Source organism: Tinamus guttatus, unplaced genomic scaffold (genome assembly GCF_059628265.1).
Source record: "Tinamus guttatus ecotype Peru unplaced genomic scaffold, ASM5962826v1 Tinamus_guttatus_pri_ptg000014l, whole genome shotgun sequence".
NCBI classification, from domain to species: domain Eukaryota; kingdom Metazoa; phylum Chordata; class Aves; order Tinamiformes; family Tinamidae; genus Tinamus; species Tinamus guttatus.
The window spans coordinates 954,130-967,095 of NW_028288548.1; the positions used below are offsets into that span (position 1 = coordinate 954,130).

General features: G+C 56.2%; 1 protein-coding gene and 1 long non-coding RNA gene across 2 annotated transcripts in view; both read left to right on the top strand.

Annotated features, from left to right (window-relative positions):
• Nucleotides 1-3,419, top strand: part of LOC104572244 (lethal(3)malignant brain tumor-like protein 4) — a 31,871-nt gene extending 28,452 nt beyond the window's left edge. The window contains exons 21-22 of the mRNA XM_088523413.1: nucleotides 406-468; nucleotides 3,060-3,419. Coding sequence (XP_088379539.1) covers nucleotides 406-468; nucleotides 3,060-3,188 — 192 coding nt within the window. The 3' untranslated portion in view covers nucleotides 3,189-3,419. The remainder of the gene's footprint in view (nucleotides 1-405; nucleotides 469-3,059) is intronic.
• The window catches only part of LOC148596322 (uncharacterized), a 172,013-nt gene that overhangs the window by 102,974 nt on the left and 56,073 nt on the right, over nucleotides 1-12,966 (top strand). The gene's annotated exons all lie outside the window — the stretch shown is intronic.

Below are 12,966 nucleotides of genomic sequence, written 5' to 3' on the forward strand. Positions count from 1 at the left end.
TCGGGAGCGCTGCCCGCGTCGCCTGTGCAGTGCGGTAACGCAGGGGTTCCTTGCGAGCATCCCTTCCAGCTGAGAAATGTTCTCCCTAATGCCAACAGTCGAGTTCAGTGATGTTGTTTTAATCCCACTGATTCCGTGGATCCTGTCCCTCAAACCACCACAGATTAAAGCAAAGCAAAACTCCTTCCTCGCGCTTCGTGTCATCCGTAGATTTGTATTCCAGTTTCCACGCTTGTCTCTTACAGAGATGTTGTCATGTGAAGCTAAATCCTTTTTCTTCTAGATTTCTGACAAAACCACACAGAAAATGAACGATGTAGATGAGTTTAAAGTAGAGGAACGAGACATATTGAGTTGATGTCCCATTTTAATTGTCCACTTCTCTCTTTCCCCTGTTAATCGCAGGTGGCAAACTTCATCCAGCGCCTGCCCGGCTGCAAGGAGCAGGCCCCGCTGTTCCGGGACGAGGTAAGTGCGGGACCTCGGGCAGCAGGAAGGTGCGTGTGTGCTCGGGCTGTTGCAGAGCCACGGTGCTGGTGGCCCTGACAGGCTCACGTTTGTCACTAAAGAGCCCCTGGCGCTGGGCAGGCAGCTTCAGTACGGAGCCCAATTCCAGCGTGCTTAATTGCATCCAGCTGCTTTAAAGCTCCTCTGCTGCTGGAGTCGCTTTGCTGGTGCCTAACATCCTGCCCTGGCCTGTTGTGCCCTTCTGGCACCGCTCTAGAGACGTCCCGTTGGAACGGTTCAAGCAGGAGCCCGGCTGCTCCCGGCGCTGGGAGCAGGTGCCGGCTCCGCGTGGCCCCTCCGAGGAGTCCCTGGCTGCTCCCGCGCTCCGCGGTGAAGCGGAGCGGAGGGATCGTCCTCGCACGAGCGTGTTTTGGGCAACACTTGTGCTCTACCAAGTGCTTTGGCTTCCAGTTACCTTTGAGGTGTGACGTGGAGATCCCATAGGAGCTTCCGATCGACAGCCAGAGACACGTCCCCGTATAGGTCACCCCTCCAGCCTCCGCTTCGGCTGACACACGAGGGCGAAGGCTTTTATTTATGTATCTGTATTTGGTTTTCACTTATTAGAAAAAAAATAAGACTAACAAAAAGCAAAAGAAATTAAGGCTTGCAAAAAAAAAATACTGCAAAATAACAGTACAGCAGGATCCTGCTTACTTGAACGCAGTGGGAGTAATGGGATTTGTCCAAGTGAACCAGCCTGTCAGTACAGCTGAGGGTAAAAGATGCGTCCTAATTACTAGTGACGACGTATTCAGAAATTAGGGCTTGGTAAGTGACATGTAGCTAGCAAGTCTCCTATTAGGATCATTCACCATTTATTATTTTCCTGCAGGTTTCGTTTAGCAGGTCCTAGCCCCTCTTCCAGCACCTTGGTTACTTTCCAGGCGCAGCCATGCTCTATTTTAGTATCTCACTTTCCGCAGCCTCAGGTTTTCACTCTCTTTGCCAAGCGAGAGGGACTTGGGCTTTCTTTTTTTTCAGGTTTATGCTCAGGCTAAATTGCCAGTTTGAAATGAAAACCCTTTCAGCAAATGTGCCTTTGGCCAGAGCTCACGTGCGCGGCCGCGCTGCTGAACTCCCCAGAACTGTCCATTAGCGGTAATCAGGCCTGGGAGTGCTCTCTGCTCAGGATAAATAAATCCCTTGCAGCCGTTCTTGGCGGGGGGGACGAGGGCTACATTGCTGCTTACATTAGGAACGAAGAGAACAAATTGTGCGCAGAATTTTAAAAACCGCTCGAACGAGACGGAGCAAAGAAGTGCAGAGCCAGCCCCAGGCAGCGTGCTGCGCCTGTGCCCAGGGCAGGGCTGCCCAAGCGAAGGCGTCTTGGGGACAGCGTGGGGACACAAAGCACAGTAACGTTAGGCTCAAAAGCGTTTCCAAATGCAGGACTCTCTTCCAGCCGTTTTCTTCTACTCTTGGCTCTATTTAATTGAAGCAGTGATCCGTTTATGTCAAGGTATTTTTAGCATGTTAGCGTGCTCATTGCAGCAGTGCAGACTCTGGGCAGCTTGCAAACATAAATGGGTGAAATTATCTGTCGATGGGGAGCACCGCCGTCGTTCCCAGCGCAGACACCGGCTGGTCGAGTAACTGGCTAATGGTCTCCGGTGTGGTTAGAGCAGAAAAGGGGGAATGAGACCTCCCAGCTGCCAGCTCCTTGCTTTAATTGTAGGTTTGTCAGAGTTAATTAAACATAGCTGTTTCTAGCAGTTGTTGAAATGCAAGGACGTTGTAGCTGGGACAGCTACAAGGGGAGCAGAATTGCTGCTGTGGATCAGATGAATGTCCCGGGTCGCCCGACAATGCTCTTGGTCTCTGCAAATGGGTGTTAATGGAGTAATGTGTCCCGGAGAGATGCCCATTCCTTGTCTCTGTCCATTAATCCTTGGCTTCTTCCCTGAAGCATTTTTTATTTGTTTCAATTATATCTTTGTCGTCTCTGGGTAGCTGCGGATGTTCTTGGGAACCCAAGTAAATTGCTAATCTTCTTTAGAAGAAAAAAATTAAAAAATAAAAATTTCAGTCTGTGGTACCCATCAGATTGGAGAGCAGACAGGTATTTACTTCTCAGGAATTTTTCTCCTCTGTAAGGATTTTAGCAAAGCTGACCAAACATCAGTGCAGAGGGGGGCATTTGGCTTTAAATTTTACCCTGAATGGCTTAAGAGAAGTCCCAAAATCTCCAGCGAGAGCATGTACTGGATGCAGTAGGAAATGGTGATCTGATATTTCTAATTGTTGTGGATGGGGGTAGGATATTCCTGCTGGGATAGCTGCCTGCTGGAGGTTTGCGCTCCACACTTCCTGGTCTAATTTCTGGCTGCAGATTGTGAATAAGATCTAGGACTTTTGACAATTGTTGGATTTCAGAGGATTTATTCTTTTACAGAGCATAAAGCCTAATGACTGAGCATCCTCAAGGCAGTGTTTGTGCTTTTATTTCTCAGTCCTAAGTGTGTTGATTAATTGGAAAGACTAAAAGTGAAAAGCAACCTGCCAATTTCTAGATAATAATCTCTCTTTTCTCCCATGTTTCCAACATCTAGCAAATAGATGGAGAGGCCTTTCTACTTCTGAACCAGACCGACCTAGTTAAAATACTCGGCATCAAGCTGGGCCCGGCTCTGAAAATCTCCAATGCCATCCTCATGCTCCGGTCTGCGGAAGAACACTGAGCAGAGCTCTTGGCCGGAGCCCAGCACGGATTTACAGGGAACAAATCTTCAGTTTAGAGTGTTACGAAGTGCCGAACAGGCAGATTAGGACTTAGATATATTTTAAGTAGAATTTGTTATAAGTATTTTGAAGATATAAAAATCCTGCCACAATCTGGAATATGGGGCAGCTTCGCTTTCAAGAAGAAATTATTATATTTTTTAATTGAATTTGGTTTTGATATATCAATCTCTCTGAGGAGATCTAGAAGAAACCTCCAGTTATAAGGGGAAATCTAGGGTAGCATTGGTGGAGCTGCGACAGTAAGAAAAAGCTATGAGTAAAATGCCTGCTGTGTCCAGTGACAATGCCTGAAAGAGACTGAATTACCACCAGCACGTTTAATATATGTATATGTACATTCATATGTATAAAAACTCTGAGAAGGGAGTGAAAAAATAGGAAAAATCTGCACTTCAGAGCAACCCGTCTGTATCCTTCAGAACTGTGACTCAAGAACTGACATTTTCAGGACTGGTTTTTAAATTCCAGTTCTCCTGCTGATCTGACAAATTCCAATCCTGACTAGTGGACTCTGCACCCCATCGAGGGCCACGTCAGGACTCCTGGGCCGCTGCTGTCCTGACTGTGGCAGAACGAGACCATGGGGCACCCTTGGGGACGTGCTGCATCCGCCTGCGCCCTCCTCACCATCGGCCACTTGTGCGGCGCGAAAACCCAGCGGCCCCGTGCACGTAGAGATGCAAACACGTCCGAGGAACAAGCTGCTTTTATTTCCTGCAATGAGAAACTTTGGGAATTGGCTCTTTGGCCTTCCCAGCCTCCAGGTGGGCTCCACCTTGTGCCGATCGGCTGCTTCAGCGACAGGGCCCCGAGCGCTCCGGGCCCCTCTGGGAGCCAGGCAGCACCGGCAGGAGATCTGCTCCGAGGGGGCCGGCGTTTGAACAACGGCAAGACAAGGAGCGAAGGATCCTCCGAGGAGGGCGAACCCGTGTCCAGGAGGACTCGGGGCCCGGGGCTCTGCCGCAGCCCGTGCGCGTTGCTGGCGGGAGGAGAGCACGGGTGTTCCGGCTACTCCCAAAGCTGGAGCTTCATGAGCGTGGACTGTCCCGGTGAGGGGTCCTCCCCACTGCTCCGGGGTCCCTCTGCCACCCTGGCAGCGCCGGGCGACGCGCTCGGGGCCCTCAGCGCTGCCTCTGCTGCTGCTCCAGCTCCTTGGGCTGCTCTGGGACCGCCAGGAGGCCTCTGGCCGCGTTCGCCTTCCCGCCGCCTCGCGCAGCCGGAGCCTCCGTGCGGGCCGAGCGCGCCCTTCTCTGAGCCAAAGCGTCCCCTTCTCCAGGCCGGAGCAGGCCCTTCTCCAGGCCCCGCTCCCCAAGACAGACGAGCTGCCGGGCCCAGCCGGGGCTGCACTGCCCGATGCCAGCCCGATCCATCCATCCCGGGTGCCTCTGGCTCCCTCCTGCTCTTGGCATCTTCATTGCTAATGCTGTTGCCTTAGTCCCGGCACTGCAGCTGCTCCAGAACCGAGGGCCAACAGGCTCGACGCGCTGGTGGGACGATGCAAGGACCCCCCGCTTCATCTTCTCCTCCTCCATGTCCTGTGTTCAACCTTCCAGTTCCCGAGAGGTCCTGGTGACCTTCCGAAAGTCATAAGAAGTTCCTTAAAATTGTCAACAGAGCAGAATCCGAGCTGCTGGATCCATTCAGCCCCGGATTAACGTACAGAGCAATTTATCTCCATACTTTCTATTTTTGTATAAGAAGTTAAGGACGTTAAGCATTCCACGTAACGGTGGTGGGACACGGAATATCCAAAATCCCATATAACAGTTCACTGCACAGGCAGCTGCAGCAGAATGTGGTAACTTAACACAGGCTAGACCAGATATGACTTTAATTTATTAAAATATAATGGGACAACAAGGGTGTTTGCCAAAGAGCCAGGGCTGGAGGTGCCCAGCGCGTCTCCCTTTGGCCTCCTTCCCCCCACGCAAGTCCTGCAGATCTTTCTATTTTTCCTCCTCCCTTTGGGAGACTGAGTTGGGGACAGCAGGTTGCCTCCAGCAAAAAGAAAAGAATATATATATATTATTTTTTTACTATATATAGATAGAGGATGAAGAGAATCAGTGAAATGAGCAGTGAACTTCCAGTCACTGAAATTATTCAAACAGCAGAGAGATTTTTAATCCTAGGGGCTTCCAAGCCAGCTGGATGAAGAAGAAAATGTGAATGTGGAGTTTATTGAGTTACAGGCAGTGCTTTTAGCAAGAAGGGAGGGAGGAAACCTTTAAGGGTTAGGAAAGGCAGGAATCTGCTTCTTGTGCCTTTCTGCAAACCTGCTATTTTTTGCAGAGTGCACAGAGCTGTTTTAACTCTTCTTCCAAATATAGCTTTATTGTAATGACATTAAGCAACCTGAAAACAATGCAAGGGCAAAAAAAAGGCTTTGAGGGTCTTCATTGGACAGGTTAAAAAATTCCTAATATTTGCCACCAGAAGAAAACCCTCCTGTTCTAGCTCTGACTTGACCCATGACTTAGGAATTGACTTTCATGTCTCTGGATTTTATGAAAATTTCCCTTTTTCGTGCAGCCCTCGGAGGGGCAGGCTCTGAGCAGGGCTCTGCAGGCGCTTGTGTTCCCAAGGCCTTGCTGTCCGGGCCGGTCCACGCAGCCCTGGGCAGCTCCACGTGGCCGAGCGGTGCAGTGGAAAAGCCCCAGCCGCCGATACCCACATGTCCTACTGCTGGACCTGCTCTTGAACCCCAAAACAGTCTTTTTTGTATTTTCTCATTTTCTCTTTCCTCCTGAGCAGGGAGCCCCGATACAGTTTCTCGGTGCCACCCTGATCACCCTCATATCCCGGGTGCAGCAGCAAATTCCTGCTCTGGGTGATGAATCGCGTTCGAGCCGGGTCGCCGCGTTCGGCGGCGCCGCGAGCAAAACCGCGCAGCCAAAACAAGAAAAAGACGGAATAAACCGGGCAGCGGAGGAGCTCGTCAAGCTGCAGATTTCCTGCCGGCTCCTCCGCTGCTCCACGTAGGAACGTAGAGCACAGGGAGCTGGAACGTTTTGGACGTGCCTCGTGTGACGAGCGAGCTGGTTTTCGCAATTCCTCTCACTTGAACTGGAAGCGGGGCCGGCAGCGCGGCCGCTGGCGTCGCCCAGCCGCTGAAGGGTTTGCCCGCCGTAAACCAACAAATACTTGAGCTTTTTCCTTTTGACGCTGGCCGCAGTGTCGCCCTCCACCAATGCTTTGTTCTGGAAATGTGAATAAAATTAATATAAGTTGGACGGCGACTCCTCCTTTGGGCGCGCGGGGACGCGCTCTGGCTCGCTGCCCGCCCGGCGCCGCGACCCGGTGACTTGCAGAGGGCCCGGGGGGATTTTCCTCTCCCTAAACCTGATGAGCAAAACGCAGCGTCTTGATCTTTTTGCTCGTGGGCAGAGCAGAGCCACGTGTTTGCACCCTCCTTTGAGCTTGCTCATTGCTAAACATGTGTCTCATGATTGTTCTAATTAAATGACCTAACGCGTCTGCCGGGAGGGCATTTATGTAATAAACTGCAAAACCCTCTGCAATGCTCTACTCCTCGGGTTCCCCCGAATGGCCTGAAAACCAAGTCCTCTTGGTTACGTGGGATGCGGCGGAGCTGCCACGGGCTCCCCGCGCCCTTCCAGAAGGTGGGATCCTGTGGGGCCGGATCGGCTGCTCGTGCTTGCAGGTTGCTCTGCGGAGCGGGCTCGGGCCGGCTCCATCCCTGTTGCTCCTTCAGGACCCAGGGGCTGGGGGCCGACGTCCCGCTCCCGCTGGGGCCGCCGCTCCGGAGGGCTCTGTGGCTCGCGGCGCCGCCTCCCTCTCCCTGTCCCTCCGCCTCTGTCGTTGCTGCCCTTGGGCATCAGGGCTCAGCCGGAGCGGCTGCTCGGAGCCTGGGAGACCCACGGCGAGGGGGTCGCTCCGACAGGACCTACCGGAGCTGTGACCGGCCTTGGAGAGCTGCCCCCGCCGGCAGCGGAGCTGGGAAGGTGCCGGGTGCTCCCCACCGTCCACGTCCGCGGGGCGCTCGGTCCTGCGGCCCTGGCCCAGCGCGAGTGGGAAGGGAGCCCCAGGGCCCATTCCTGCCTCCCCGGAACCGTCGCCTTGGGTGCTTGGGCTCACTCCGAAGGTTTGTCTCTCTCGGCCCTGCCAGGACACCAGCGGCCCCGGCCGCAGCCCTGGGGTTGCTTCCCTCACAACACAGGTGTCTGCTCCGGCCTCTTCGTGCAGCAACCCCAGGACAAAATTCCTTGTGGGGAGGAAAAGGCAGTGCTGATGCCAAAGGAAATGGGATTCAAATGGGGAACCCTGTGGCTGGGTTCACGGCGCTTCGGGCCCATCCCCAATACCCGCCGGCTCCATGGCTTGTGCTCCGTCCCCTTCCTGGTGTCTCCTGACATCCTCGCTACCAAGCGCGGCCTCTGTTTATCTTAATTGCCCCACGATGCTCTCCCAGCCCTGCGTTCTTCACCCTGCAGACACTGCTAATGTAAGCAAGAGCGGCTTTTTTCTCCCCTTTTGGAGACGGATGCATTTACTGCTGGACTGTTTCCAGGCGCTTCTCGGAGAGCCGCGCAGAAGGGCTCTGCAAACGGCATTACTTGCACAGCCGGGCAGCCCAGACGCTCCTCCGGCAAACTCATTTCTGTGGAGATGGCCGAGGCCCTGCCGAGGGTGTCTCTGGTGCACGGGGCTGCGTGGGGCTCCGTGGGGCTGCGCAGGGCCTTGTGGGGCTCCGTGGGGCTCTGTGGGGCTGCTCCGTGGCCACACTCAGCCCCGACAGCTCCGGGCCAGGTGCCCGTGGGCCCCAGAAAGCTCCTTCAGCAAATGGGGTTTGCGCCAGTGTCTCAGGTTTTTGTTGTGCCCTCCTGTTCGGGCTCCTTCCCACCTGTGCCAGTTTGAGTCAAGTAACCCAAATTACTAAAAAAACACTTTTTCAAAGCGAAAAAACACAAGGCCGGCCCAGCACTTGCATCCCCCCCATCTGCCGCTTCCTTGGCCGCGCTCCGGCTGGTACCGCGATGCTGCTGAGTCCCTGGAGCAGGAGCTCCTGTGTCTTTGAAGGACCAGGTCTTCCTTTTCAACCCTTCCGAGCAGCTCCATCACCCTGGGACTGGGCCAACCCTCCCCAGATGTGCTGCATCTTCAGCCTCTCGGCACTGGGAATTACTGTTTCCCCATGGACCTTCTCCATTTTTCTCCCCTTTCTGTCTGGGCTCTTCCCAGGTACTTGAGCAGCTTCCGCAGCATCTTGCAAAACCCTGCGATTAACGGCTCGTTTTGAAGCAAACTGCCCCAAACTCCTTGTGAGCCACGCGCTGGATAAAGGAATAACTTGCACTTCAAATAAATAAAACATCTTGGCCTTGGCTCAACACAGAGGGAAGTTCAGCGCTATCGGTTCCGTAGCGAGTCTTTTCTCTCTTCACAGCCGGGCAGTCTCTCATGAAATGTGCATGAGGCCGTTGTGGAAGCAGGCGGGACGCAGACCGCCGTGTTTGATGCTGTGCAGAGTTGTCTCCCCGGCAGAGTCACTGCTGCTCTTCTCTTGCCTAAAGCCAGCGCTTGTTTATGTCGGCGCATGTTTGCGATCGCGTTGCATTAAACACCCGAAGAGATGCAAAGATAGCGCTGCTTCCCGCCGCCCCTATTCCCACACAGGCCCAACTGCGCATCCCCCGCAGCCGAGCGGAAAACTTGCATGAGCGTGGACTGGAGCGGCCTGCTCGTGACGCCAAGGACCCTCTTCCAGGTGGAAGCTTGGAGTTTGGCCCCTATAAGGGGGAGGAAAGCCCTGGACGTGAGTGCAGAAGGTGTCTGCTCCAGCTGCGGAGCCAAGAGCTCGTACCTGGTGGCCTCGGGCTGCTGCTGCCCTGCGTGACCGACCTGCCCCTTGGCTGGAGGCTCTTGGCGTGGAAGAGGCAGCCAAGGCCAAGGCTTGGCCCTTCATCCCACGTGTGCTCAGCCGATGCCGGGAGATGGAGCGAGTCCTTCGCAGTGAGAAGATGGAGCTTCTGGTCCTTGCTACCAGCCGCATCCTCCCTCGGAGGCCGCACGTGAGGGCACAGCGCGTTTCTCCATGAGCTTTGCCTGGGTGTAGGCCCGGGGGGCAGGCCCCCAGGGGCGGCTTCTCAGAGGACCGAGGTGCTCCGAGCACCGGCCGTCCCTCGGGCTTTGCTGCCAGAGCGGTAGCATCTGCATCCCTTTAAGAAGCCGCGTCTGGTTAGGATCAGCCCCCCTTTGCTCTGAAGTGGGATTTAAAATAGGAGACTTCCCCTTCACAGAGGCAGCTTTGTTTAGCAATAAAAGAGATGAATTACTGGAAGGGGTGAAGAAACCCGGCTTCCGCGCTCCTGCGGGACAAACCTGCAGGGCAGGGATGCTCTCCAAGCCTCCAGACATAACAGATGGTTTTACCTCCCGTTACCCTCTTCATGCCGATCTTCTCTTGGGCAAGAAGCAGGCTGCGCTGGCCCACGGAGGAGCATCTCACACCACCTGCCCCTGTTTTGGGGCACAACCACGGGTCAGACGCCAGCACGGCAGCGTTGGACACGACACGGTCACCTTGCGTGGAGAAGCCACGGGTTCACCGGGGACACCGTAAGGCTCCGTTAAGAGAGTAGCCATGCGGGAGACCATCACCATCATCATCATCATCCGGATTCGATCAGCTGGAGAGCCGTGTGCTCCATTCGAGGGCGAGTAAGGACACGAGCTGGGTGCGCTTTGGCTGAGCACGCGCTGTCCGCTGCCATCCACTCACCCTCGAGCACGGAGGAGAGAGGAAGATGCGACAGGACAGATTCCCCATGGTCTGGTGTGTCCAGGGACATGCAGGCCGTGTCTCAAGCACGCTGCCTTCCCCTCAGTGGCATCCAGCGAGACGGCGCCCGCACCGCGCGTCGGAGCAGAGCCCGGAGCCCGCAGGGGTGCGTGAAGCTGCTCCTGCTCCATCAGGCTGCCGTTACCCCGGGAAGGCTCGTCCAGGGTTCTGCAAATGGTGATGAGTTCAGGGGGTTTGGCGAGAGCGGGGTGGCGAGGTGTCCTGTGCTGGACAGAAGAAAAATCAGTAGTTGCACATGGGACTGAGGAATAATCCCCGAAGAAACAAAGAAAAACCCTGGATACCCCCATGGAGCCCCGGTTCAGCCGAGCTCCCGGAGCGATGCGGGAGCCCTCGGCAGGGTTCGTTGTTCTCATGCCCGCTCGGACGGCGCGTGGAGCTGCGCTAACATCTGGCAGGGCTAGAGCTGCTCTCCTGCGTGGCGCCTCCTCCCATCCCTGTTTGTTCATCCAGATGCGGCCGCTTGGAGACGGGCTCCAAGTGTCCTGCGGTGTCAAAGATCGGGGCTAATCAGATGGCCCCTGGGCTGCCCGGGGGGTCCGTTCCGCACCATCCGGCTGCCAGGAGAGCTTGCACGTTTGCCTTGGTAGAACTCCAGTGTCTGCAAGTCTCTTCCTTTATTTCTTATCCAGAAAATCATCACAAATTCCAAAATATCTCTGGAAAGACTTAGCAGCACATTGAGGAAAGTAACACCCCGGCAGCTGGGGTTCCCGCTCGGTGCTGGATCATTTCTTGCTAGGAATTGCTCCTCTCATTAGCTTCCGCAGAGCGCGTTTCAACCCAGGAAATGTGTCCATCTGCGCTCCCCAGCCTTGCACGCACTCGCTCGGGGCTAGAACTGGGGCCCGAGCTGCTCAGCGGCGGCTTTTTAATTAGTTCCTGAGTCCTTCCTCCTCACGGCTGGAGTGGAAGCCTGGATTTACATGAATTAATGATAAAGATCTCAGCTGCTCCATGCCCCCTTGCTATGCAAACCAGGGCTCAGCCATGCAGACCTTCAAACCTAGGTCTTTTTGCTCCTGCATGGTCCAAGAAGACTAAGATTTGCCCTGTCAGTTTCTTAGGGAATCGCCTCCCTTGCCTTCCCCAAATCCTGCCCTGTGGTCCAGCCTCTGTCCCTGCCCTCACCTCCTTGCAGGGTCTCCCTGCTCTCCGGCTCCTCTCTGGTTTTGGCCCCTTCCAAGGCTGCAGGAGCAAAAGGTTCCTGCGGGTCAGGCCAAGCCTGGGCTGAACCAGCATGTGCCATAGCAAGAAGGAGCGATGCTGCCGCGTCCGCTGCGCTGCGGCCCCGGAGACGCTGGCGCAGCCGGGCCGGGCTGAGCGGGGAATCGCGGCCGGCTCTGCCGCGGGGCCCCGCACTGGGGAACGCGGAGCCGCAGCGAGGCCGGGCGCGAGGAGAGGGGCTGCTCAGCAGCTCCGGAGCAGCCTGCAAAGACTCGGCTCTCTTCAGCCGCTTGGCCCTGCGGGAGTGCGGGCGCATGCAATATTCAGTGGGACATGGAAATCAACAAGGAATGAGCCCTAAATGTCTCCCGGGAAAACCACTGATGGACATTATGAGGCTGCACATGACGGAGAGCCTCTTCTGTGAGCAGGGACTGAGCAGGGACTGGTTACAGAGGGGCTGCGGATGCCCCACAGAGATGCGAGGGGAACCCAGGGCTTCCTTCATTTAACTCCCTCCTGTCCATGCTTAAGGTGGGAGGAATCCCGCAGTGTTTTGGGAAGCCTGGGGGCTCCTGCAGCCCATCCCGGAGCAGGGGAGCAGTGCGTGACGTGGGGCTCCGTGCGCTTCCTTGGGCTCTTTTCCAGGGGAACGCGGCGCGTAGCTAATCTCATTACAGCCTTTTCCATCCCATCGCGCCGCTCACATAATTATTACCGGATTTTCCGTTAGCGTTATGCAAGGGAAGCCTCGCCGGGCAGAATAGCGTTAGGTTGCTGCAGCCCAAGCGCCCACGGGTGCCTCGTTTGGCCTCATTGGGGTGTTCATGAAGCAGCCGATTCCCCCTCCAGCGCCAGTTCCTGGTGCCTCGGAGCAGTAGCTCCGTGGATCCCAGGGTTCCTCAGCGCGGTTTCCTCCACGGTTGCCGCTAGGTAGCCACAAAACGTCTCCGTGTCTGAGGCTGGCGTGGCCTGATCCCCCGGGGTCCTTGTTCGCGGGGGTGTTGGCTTCGCGTTGGAGGAGCTGAGGGCTGTTGGGCTGCGACCTTCACTGGGGGGATGTTGCCTGTTCACTCCAGGACTTTGCTCAGTGGTCTCTGGCTTACGGAGACAGAGCTCGGATGTGCCAAAGCCGAGTGATTTGGGATGCGCGTCCATGTGCGGGAGCACCTTGCACGTTCACGGGGACCCTGAGCAGGACATGGCAGAAGGCGCCGCCGCCGCAGACGGGGACTCCCGCGCGGCCCCAGCCGGGCACCCCAGGCCGGGGCTCAAGCTCCCTGCTGGGTTTCCCAGCCCGTAGCCCCGAGCAGGATCCTCCCCACAAGCCATTTCTAGCGAGGCTGCTGGTGAGGAGGAGGAGGAGGAGAAGCTCCAGGCCGGGACTGGGAAGCTTCGTGGGCTGCTGCCAAGACGCGGCACTTGGGCGATTCTAACACGGGCAGCGGTGGCGGCTTTGCTCCCCTCTGCTCCTTGCAGAACCGAACCCCGTCCACGGCAATCGCCTGGGCTCCGCACGGATGCCCACAGCATCCGGATCCATCCCAGGAGCTCTCCTTTTTTTTGGAGCGCTCTTTGGGGGAACACTGGCCTGGGTGGAGGCCTCGGTGGCTGCTCGGCCGCTTCTGCAGCCGGAGCGGTTCCGCGCGGGGCCGCGGGAGGCTGGAGCGGGTGCGAGCGCCAGGCACCGTGGTGCCGCGGGCAGGAATTGCTGCCAGATGGAG